Raw genomic sequence first — 10,910 nt, forward strand, 5'->3', positions numbered from 1 at the left:
GCCATCTGCGTCTTCCATAACCTGATCATTAACTTGAATACACGTATGCTGTCATAATACAATCGTTTGGCATCCTTGGGACATTTTGTGAAGATTATTCAAGTGCTCTCTGATGTCAACCTTGAATACAAGGTCCTGCAGCCCAAGTGGGCACTGTAATTCCTGAATCGGTTTACCCTTTTTTCCTCCACGAATTGTCAGATTTCATCATGTACATCAAAGAAGCACTTCATTCAGCACAGCACCTTTGCTGTACCGTTATACTTCTGTGTGGAATGGCACACCATGGGCAATGTTGCAGTCACTGCCAGGACAGGCTTCCATCTGTGCATCCTTCTTTTAAAATGATTTTATTCATTCTAAAAGGAATGTATTCATTAAAACAAAATTTGGAAAATAAAAAACAACCAGAGAAACTTAGTCAACAAAAGAGTTGAATTAATCAATGAAAGGAAAGTCAAAATATCTTGTCTATTTCATTGGTGAAAAATCACTTGCTTGTTTGATGATTTATAATTTATTCAGAATCACATTTATATTCCCCCACCTTCACAATAAAAGTCAAAGTTTCTCCACAGTGTGCTCAGTCATTAACTTAATACAGACATCACTAAAACATTGTGCAAAGTTTATGCGTTGCTTGAAGTACCTTAGCGCTATTAGTAATTCTTAACACTTGACCCCCAGGAGTCTTAAAAGCTCAGACTCAAGAAATTAACATAAACGACGCTACATAGGATTTAAAAATAGGTTTTTGTAACGAAACATCACAGTAAATACTTAAGATGTTCAACACGTAAATTTTATTTCAGTCTTCTGCTCACCAGCACACTTGAGTCTCTTGACTCTATTTCCTTCGGAGAGAATCTTTGGCCATAAACTTAGCAGGCAAAGGGTTTCTCACCAGTGTGGATTCTTGTGTGTACAGTATTTTTAGATTGTCTCACGAGATAATCTGACCACAAATGGAACCGGCAAATGGTTTCTCACCAGTGTGTGTTCTCGTGTGTATTTTTAAGTATGTCTTCCGAGAGAATCTTTGGCCACAAACTGAGCAGATAAAAGGTTTCTCACCAGTGTGGGTTAGAGTGTGATGATTTAAGCTTCCCTTCTGAGAGAAACTTTGGCCACAGTCTGTGCAGGCAAAAGGTTTCTCGCCAGTGTGTGTTCTCGTGTGTATTTTTAAGCTTGTCTTGAGAGAGAATCTTTGGCCACAAACTAGACAGGCAAAAGGTTTCTCTCCAGTGTGGGTTCTTGTGTGTATTTTTAAGTTTGTCTTTTGAGAGAAGCTTTGACCACAGACTGAACAGGAGAAAGGTTTCTCGCCGGTGTGGATTCTTGTATGGATTTTTAAATTTCTGTTATGAGAAAATCTTTGACTACAAACGGAGCAGGCAAAGGGTTTCTCACCATTGTGGACCCGTGTGTGCCTTGTCAAGCTTCCCCTATGAGAGAATCTTTGGCCACAATCTGAGCACGCAAAAGGTTTCTCTCCAGTGTGTATTCTCATGTGCTGCTTCAAACGGCTCTTGTAAGTAAAAGCATTCCCACACTGAGAGCATTTCCAGCATTTGTTGTCAGTGTGGCCTGCCAAATTACCTTCAGACTGTTCATCATCATCAGTGTGATGAGCATGTGACAACACGTCGTCACAGTCTGATAGTGGAGCTAAGAGGCCATCTGCTTGACATCTTCCATCACCTTTGGTTGTAATGTGTTCCCATGAGCTGCTGCTTGGAGGCTCCACCTCTCTGCACGATTTCCATCTATCCTCCTCCTCCTCTTTGATGTCGGGGAGCTCTAGTCGCACCTCTTTCCTGCAAGGACTCTCTGGCTCCTTCTTGTTTTGGAAACAAGAGGGCTGCTGCTTCTCTTCCTCTTTGAATTGGGGGACCTCTTCACACGCCTCTTCTTTAATTTGAGATGGCTCTGGCTCCTGCCACTCAGCCTGAACATCTTCATTGATGTCTACGGGACACAAGAAGACAAGCAGACATGGTTAGAGCTGTCAGTTTAGCGCGTTATTATCGGCATTTATTTAAATGAATTTTAACGTGATTAAATTTTTTCTTGCGAGATTAATGCGGCAACACGTCACAGCATATTTTATGTTGCTCTATAAATAAACCGGAAACAAAACAACAAGCACGCTGCACAAGTCCACGCCCATGTCTGTTTTGCCAGCCATGGCAGCGCGAGACACCGAAAACGGATACTTAAAAGAGTTTATGAATGGAAAGTTTACTTTTAAAAAGTTGCCAGATTGTTCCACTGACAAGACCAAAGTTACCTGTATATTTTGCAGTCGTAAACTGAGCTATCATCATCGCACGTCAAGTCTGAAATACCACTTAATGGCCAAGCACACAGCTACATCAGCTGTGTGGTTGTGCTTGCAAGAGCCTCCATTACAAGCTATGCACAGAAACTGTACGTAGCGGAGAAGGCTAAGGTACACCAAGCGGGAGAAGACACTGTTTCGGGAGAGAAATAAGAGACTAGATTGATGAGCTTCTGGTGAATAAAGAGCAGGTAGCCTGTTGAGTACGATGTATGCCACTGACGCGATTGTTACTTGTTTGGAACTGTTTTGCATGGAAGGTTACTGTGTTCCGTGTCCATATAAATAAAGGGGGTGGAGCTTCTCTGTGTTCGTCTGACAGTGACGGTGCGCTGAGGCATGTCGAGAGTTCAGCGGTGCAGTCGTAGCAACCACACTGAAAATAAAACGTCTCCAGTGTTGCCTCGAACCAAGTGTAGTCATCCGAAATGATGTCTACACAAAACCATAGAGAGACTTCCGCGCAAGAAGGACCAACAGAATCAACACAGCCTGACTGCTGTGTTCAAAGCAAACTTGAGAAAAACGAAATATGCAACCATGGCTTCAATCCACTATCGGCTGAGTCCTAGTTTACCTTAGATGTGCACTTTATGTTATATTGCTCTGTTTTGATTCCCTAAAAAGAGCTGTTAAAGGAGCTGTTGTGTGGCAAAATATTTTTTTCACTTTTGTTGATAGACAGTAATATTATGTGAGAGAGTATGTGTGAATAACTGCTCCAAGTGAAAAATGTTCATGTAAAATTGAAAATCGAAATTGTTGTTTCAGTAAATATTTGCATTTTGCACATAGAAAACTGATCCATGATTCCATGTTGATGAGAGCATTAAAACGGGAAAAAATAGGACAAAAAATATATAAAAGAAAATTCAGAGACGCTAAAAAATATGTGAGTAATTACGATTAATCATGAGTTAATTTGAGTTAATTATGGCAGTTGCGTTTTGAATTCGATTAAATATTTTAATAGTTTGACAGCTCTAGACATGGTATTATGGTTTGTGTTTAGAATGAAAGTTATGAGGAGAGCCAAATGAGTTAAGATAACTACTTAATGTTTGGCAATGTTGAATTCACTTACTGTTGGATTTTTAAGCGGCGAAGGCTCGTTAGTGTTAGCGAATGGAGCAAATGTTTTTTTTAATCAGTGTTTGTTCAGGGTTGCAACCGGATTGTCTTGTCGCAAAGAAATTTTGAACACAAGCCTGCCAAACTGGATGTACTCTGCATCCATAAAATCTTCACAGTGTTTCACTTTTCCCACATTTTCTTGTTCGAGCCTCATCCCAAAATAGAATAAACCCAGAATATCTTTGTACATTTTGGCATCCATTTTTCTGAACACAACAAGGAAGCATATTGTCTTTTACTTTGAACATGAATTGAGCAATTAAGTCCCCCACGTCGTAGATTTTAAGGATATGTGTTTTTAACGAATAGAATATTAGGCGCGGTTTCGACTGGTTAGTGAGTCAGCCTCGCAGTGCAGAGGTGCAGGGTTTGATTCCGGCTCCGGCTTTGCATGTTCTCCCCGTGCCTGCTTAGATTTTCTCGGGGTACTCCGGTTTCCTCCCACATTACAAAAACATGCATGGCAGGCTGATTGAACACTCTAAATTGTCCCTCGATGTGAGTGTGAGCGCGAATGGTTGATTGTCTATGCGTGCCCTGCAATAGACCAGTTTCAATGTTTGCAAACAACAGTGACGTCATGAAGATGCGCACACAACTCAGAGGCACAAGCACTCGGTGAACAGAGTCCGCTCACGCACCGCTGCCTGTATTTGATATAAATACCCGTCGCGTTTTCACACACGAGACTCTCAAAGCCTACATGAGTCTTGATGCTTATAATTACGTGGTATGTGGCCATGTTTAGTCATTTCTTTTTCATCAAGCTGCTGAAAACTGTGACTTTTGTTTCCTGAAAGCCGATGTCTCACCTCGTCAAAGACAGGGACAAAAGTCTCAGTGTTATCATCCATGGGTATGTGTGAATAAGAAGACTGGCTCCATCGTGACCGCTAACTGCACATGAAAGATGGCGGCACAGCTACCCGCAGCGGCTTCTCTCTCTCCCCCTGCAAATCAGTGTTCTTCGTGTTCTTTATGTGCCTTGTTTTCACTGTCTTGCGCACCAAGGTGCGCATACCCTCGTGAGTTTCTGCTCGCCATCGGCAGAACTACAAAAACAAATCCAACAAACGCGGAAAAACTGGTTGACTGCGGTCTGCTGCGTGACTGCGGTCTGCCACGGAGGCCTGCTCAATCACCGACCCCCAATCCTGCAACTAGCCCGTAGTGGAAGCACCACGGACAGAATCTAAGGAAGCAGAAGAAGGGGAAGCGTGGAGGTATCCGGGCTAGGCTACCAGCTAGCCCTCATCGACGGGCTATCCCGACCATCATGCTGGCCAATGTACGCTCGCTGGACAACAAACTGGACTATATCCGCTTACTTCGGACATCTCGCAAAACCGTGAGTGACTGCGTCTTTGTTTTCGTGGAAACATGGCTCAACGACAGTATCCCGGACCGGGCTATTCGGCTAGCCAGGCTAACGTGCTACCGAACAGACAGAAGGGGTGTTCACACGGCACACATTTGATCCGGCGCTGCACTGATGTATTTTGTTGCGATATAGTTTACACTGGAGCAAATTTTGTGGAGCGTTCACACGTACAACGCTGCTGAGCGTGGCAGCACCGGCGCAGCGTCGGTGCAGCTCCACTTGTGTTCACACGGCAGTTTCTGCAGCGGAGCAAAACGACAGAAAACAAATGAGTTGTCGCGTTGGTTCTTTTTTAAACATATACACAACTCAAGCAACTACTGTACAGGCACGTCCTTCTCCTTCTCGGTCTCCGTGCCTTCTGCTCGAGAGTGACCGCCACCTGATCACGTAAATCAACGATGACTTCAATGACACTCAGAAAAGCAAAAATGTCATGCGCCAAACAGAAAAATCAAGAGAGGAAATCACGACATAAATTCTATGGGGCACGGGGGGGGGTTGTGACCACACAACAAAGGAACAAACTACACAAACAACTCCGAGACAGTCCAGTCTCCTACAAAATGAAAGATGACCTTTGGAGACTATCCCCCCCCCCCCAGCCCCCGTTCTAGTTGAGATGGTATAACCCAAGACGTGCTTTGCTACTGTTACCAGCCTTGTCTTGTGTCGTTATTAAACAAACACATGACGGAAGTCTGACAGAGCACGAAAGCAACGCATTCTCGCCGTACGTAATCAACTCCTCTCATGCATAGCGAGGCTACTCCCCCCTCACAAAAGAGCATTTGCTCCGGAGCAAATTGTAGCGTTCACACGTGTAAATTTACATCAGTGGTGCACCACAAACGAGCATTTGCTCTGGAGCAAATTTTTAAACCACCTCCCTGAGGTGGATCAAATTTAGTCCGGTGTAAGCTGTTAAATTTGCTCCGGCGCTATGCCGGAGCAAATTTGCACGTGTGAATGCTCAACTGGCGCAGCGCCGGTGCTGTGTCGGACCAAATGTTGCCGTGTGAACACCTCGAGAGAGCTCGTCGAGGGGGGGAAGACTCGCGGCGGGGGACTCTGTGTTTACATCAACGATGCCTGGTGCCGAGACGTTGTTGTGGTTTGCAAGCGCTGCTCACAAACGGTGGAGTTTATGAAGATCAAATGCCGGCCATTCTACCTGCCGAGGGAATTTAATGCCATATTGCTGGTAGCAATATACATTCCCCCTGGCTCATCCAACAGCAGGAGTATGGCTCTGTCTGAACTCCATCAGCACATCAGTGAGCAGCAGACAGTCCACCCCAATGCCTTTCTCATCTTGGCTGGAGATTTCAATCATGCAAACCCCAAGAGCGTGCTTCCACACCTCCATGGCCACATCAACTTTCCCACAAGTATTCTGGACAACGTCTACACTACAATCAGAGGATCCTACAAAGCCCTCCCCCTCCCCCACCGTGGTGCCTCAGATCACACCACTGTGATGCTAATGCCAGCATACAGGCCACTGGTGAAAGTCGTCAAACCAGTGAGGAAGCAAGTCCGAGTGTGGCCTGAGGGGTCCACAGAAGCACTCCAAGACTGTTTCTCCACCACAGGCTGGAGTCTGTTTAAACATGGAACCGTTAACCTCAACGAGTACGAGGAGACCGTCACGTCCTACATAAGGAAGTGCATGGATGATGTCACGCTCACCAGAACCATCACCATCCAGGCCAATCAGAAGCCAGGGCTGACAGGTGAGGTCCACAGGCTCCTGAGGGCCAGGAACACTGCCTTCAGAGCTGGAAACTTGGTGGGCCTCAGGACTGCCAGGGCCAACCTGTCATGAGGCATCAGACTGGCCAAGAGACAATATTCAAGGAGGATTGCAGACTAGTTCAAGGACAGCAGAGACACCAGGAACCTGTGGCGGGGGATCCAGACCATCATGGACTACAAGCCCTCTCCGCACACCTGTGACAGCTCCATCACTCTGCTGAACAACCTGAACAACTTCTTCGCCCGTTTTGAGACAGACAACAACACCCCAGCACAGAGGACCCCACCCCCCTCCTGGCGACCAGGTGCTGACGCTTTCCCAGGATAGTGTGAGACATTCCCTCAGAAGAACAAACGTACGGAAAGCGGCAGGTCCTGACAACATTCCTGGTTGCGTCCTGAGAGACTGTGCTGAGAAGCTCACAGATGTTTTTACGGGCATCTTTAACACCTCACTGAGCCAGGCTGTTGTCCCCACTTGTCTCAAAGCCACCACCATCATCCCGGTCCCGAAGAAGTCGTCCACCTCGAGCTACAATGACTACCGCCCAGTCGCACTCACCCCCATCCTCATGAAGTGCTTCGAGCGGTTAGTCATGCAGCACATAAAGTCTGCCCTCCCTCCCACCCTGTCACAGACTATGACCCTCCCCCTCATCATCCGACATCTGCATACTGCACAATTGCACAATTGCACAATACACTACCTCACTTTACCCACAATAGCCACAAGTGCCATTGTTTATGCTGTTTACATTGTTTATATTGTCTATACAGTTTATACTGTTCAGATTACATATTATGTCTTTTATATTGTGTAGCTGCTATCTTGTCTTATCTTAGCTGTGTGTGTTTAATGCACAGCATGTTTGCATGCATGTTTGCACTGAGGATGGAGAGGAAGAAATTTAATCTATGCTGCATGTCATACATAAAGCATATTTGACAATAAAGATGACCTTGACCTTGACATGCATGGCAGGGTAAGTAGGTGTCTTCACATTTCAATTATGGACAATCTAATTCAATTATAAGACAAATAAATGCTGAGAGGATAATTTAGCAAATAACTATGCAGTAGTTGTTAACTGTACCTAACATTTGTGTGTGACGAATGATAATGAGTTTAATTGTTGTGTACAGTTTTACCTTGCAAGTTTTGAGTGTCCACTCGATGATGTCATGTTCCTGTTCTTGGTCTGGCCAGCAGGTTGCAGACTGAGCGGACTTTCTGGCTGCACACCTGCTGCCAATCTTTCAATTAAGGAACTGTGTATTTAAAGACCAGCAATCTGTCTGCAGGTTGTCAGGGTATTGTTTATGCCTTGTTGCTTCCTTGCTCACAGACTCTTTGCTATAGATCTCGTCGTTTTCGCTTTTGAACTCTCGGTACCATTTATTCTGTAAGTATGGCTTTGTTTTGTGATTTGGCTTTTTCTTGCGTGTCGTGATGGCCAAATGAAGCTCCATGAAGCAATGGGGCTTTGCAGCCAATTGGTTTGCACATGTAGCAAATGGCGCCATCAAGTAGTCCAGAAGCCCAACAGGTCAACAGTGTTAGGAATTTAATGACTATTTGCTTCAGACAAAGATATGAATGTGCTTGTGTTAGTAATTTAGTGTGTGAACAAAATACAACAAATGCTAAGGATAATTTGTTATTCATTTTTATTTAGAAATAATAGTTTTCCCACAGTGGCTGGCTTTAAACGGTTTCTTTTTTTCAACAATATTTCACCAGCTTGAGAAAATATTCTTTCACAAGGCACAGATGAAGCTGGGGTGCAGAGAAATGAGAGTGCCAGTTTATATAAATTTGGGTAGGTATTTTTATGTGTCTCCCAGTACAATAATGGATTGTTCATTCTGTCGATGTTTGGTTCAGATAGGTACTTTTGGACCTCCAGGGTTACATCAGCTAGGGTGTTTGGGGTCCTGGTCCTCTGAACTGTGTCATCCAAGCGTTGCCACAGTTTGCTCCCTATGATAGACAAACAGGCTGTCAGTGACATACAGGGTGTACAGCAATACAAGTAATGTGTACTATTACCTTGACACACCGTCTGAGCTGTTTCTGATGTGTGCGCATGTGAAGAAGTGGAGGTTGAGTTGTCTTTTCTCATTACAGCATCACATTCTGCTGTGAGTCTTTTTACTGCATCAGATGAATGGTCGGGGTTAAAAAAGCCCATCTTTTTAAATCGTGGATCAAGTAGTGTTGTGAGTGACATGATGCTCATAGATTGAAATGTGTTGAGCTTCTCTCTTAACTGTCTTCTCAGATTTTCAGCCATTGCAGTTGTATCTGGAGTTTGAAGAGGTCCCAGTTGCTGCTGTTCCAATGCATGGTGTAACATTGCTAAAAGTGGAATGACCTTTGATCCAGACACCCTTTTCTCCTCTGACAGCTCCACTGTGGCATCATTAAAAGGGGCGAGTACCTTCAGACTTTCAGCAACAATTGAGTAGTCTTGTGAGGAAATTGGAGTCATGTCAGTGCGCAGGCCTGCCAACGCTGCTCCAACTGCTTCCCTCAGGTCATAAAGTCGTTGAAGCATTAAAAAGGTGCTGTTCCATCTCGTCTCAACTTCTTGTATTAGCTTTACTGCTGGCCAGACCATTTACTCTTGCACCTGTGTCAGCGGGCCCCTGCAGTAAAGTGGCAAATTCAAGTGTCATTGCAGCAGCAACTTTCAACTACATAGAATTTTGAACATAATGAAACTCACCTTTGCAGTACTGCTGCTCTTGAAGTAGCCTACTGTTTTTCGTGACTTCTCCCTAATTTCACTCATCACAGAGTTTTTGGCAAGGGTCTTTTTTATCAGGAGATTCAAAGTGTGCGCCACACAAACTGTGTGTCGCAGATGAAGCTCCTTCACACAGGCACCAATATTTGCTGCACCATCTGTTACAAGGCAGGTAACTTTGTCAGTGATGCTCCAGTCAGACATGAGTGCAGTTTTTGCTCGAGCAAGATTTTTCGCAGTATGTGTCTCAGGGAAATGTTCTACCCCCAAAACAATACTGTGCAATGATGTTTGTTCATCAATAAAATGGCAGGTCACAGCTAGATATGAGTCTGTGTTCATGGATGTCCACATATCTGCTGTAAGGCTAACTGCAGAAGCCTTTGACACCATTTCTTTGGCCAGCTCATACCTGTCGTCCACCATAGCTTTCAAAGCCTAAAAGGGAACAATATAAAACTACTGGAATTGCCACTATGGGAAAATGAGAAGATATACTTCATGCGTTCACATACATACCTTCCTTGTGGAAAGAGCATAGGTAGGGTTCAAAGCTGTAACAAACTTTCTGAACCCTTCGTCCGCCACAATAGTGAAGGGCTGACAGTCCTCAATGACCATGTTGACCAATGATTCATCGACATCTTTGCTCTCTTACAATCAGAAATCAATTGTAGATTATGTTAGTAATGCGGTATTTAAAGTGTATCTAAACATTGTCTATACACTGTGTAATTTTGCTTACCGAAGCTTGGCCCAGTTTCGTGGCTCTCCTTGCTCTCATGCAAGGCTCTATAATGCCTCAACATAGACGAGGTGTTATTGTTGAATACGAGTTCCCTTGCATACAACAGACACTTCACCTGTGAAATAACAAAAGTTAGACACGAGAACAAGCGAAAAGCTACATGGTCACATTTATATTAATATAGTTTTTTCTCCCTTACCTTATTGGAAGCAATCAAATCAAAATGTTCCCATGCAGGGGAGGATCGCCTTTTTCGCGCAGGTTCCATTGCAAGCAACGGGCAAGGCTCGAAAAAAGATTGCAATAGTTGCAATGTTGCGCACAGGTGTAACAAGTACACAGTGGCGTTCCGTGAGGACCAGCAAGGCCTTCTCTGCTGGCCTAACCATTCTCATAAAAGTAAATTTAAAAAATTTACTTTAATAAATTTACTTTTCTGAGAATAACAAATTTAATTAATTTTATTTTCATAAATATGTAAACAAAATTATTCTCTGTATTCTTTACGTCATATTATTTCCACTTAGTCGAGTGGCTTTCAACGTAACATTGAAAGACACTCGATAAATAACTTATTTATTATGGTAGAGTTTTTAACCAATCATATTTCAGCTAGCTTGTGTTGCCAGGTAAATTAACTTGCTCGGGGCCTTCAGATTAAACAGAGAAGGCCCCTGTGCGCTGTTAAGTGAATGGGCACAGTCAGGTTGCAATAGCCAATCAGATCACGAGTCTCAGACTCGTCTGCGTACTAGGGCCAGCTAGAAGGCCTTACGTCGAGACTGGCCGTGCGCGTTC

The 10,910-nt window shown here is 44.1% G+C and overlaps 1 protein-coding gene across 2 annotated transcripts in view; it reads right to left on the reverse strand.

Annotated features, from left to right (window-relative positions):
• Window positions 1-501: 501 nt before the first annotated feature.
• The window catches only part of LOC109526293 (zinc finger protein 239-like), a 17,392-nt gene continuing 6,983 nt past the window's right edge, over window positions 502-10,910 (reverse strand). For both annotated transcript variants that reach the window (XM_019887486.1, XM_019887487.1), the window contains exon 2: window positions 502-1,968. In XM_019887486.1, coding sequence (XP_019743045.1) covers window positions 944-1,968 — 1,025 coding nt within the window. In that variant the 3' untranslated portion in view covers window positions 502-943. The remainder of the gene's footprint in view (window positions 1,969-10,910) is intronic.

The sequence above is a fragment of the Hippocampus comes genome, unplaced genomic scaffold (genome assembly GCF_001891065.2).
Source record: "Hippocampus comes isolate QL1 unplaced genomic scaffold, H_comes_QL1_v1.1 scaffold271, whole genome shotgun sequence".
In the NCBI taxonomy this organism is placed as follows: domain Eukaryota; kingdom Metazoa; phylum Chordata; class Actinopteri; order Syngnathiformes; family Syngnathidae; genus Hippocampus; species Hippocampus comes.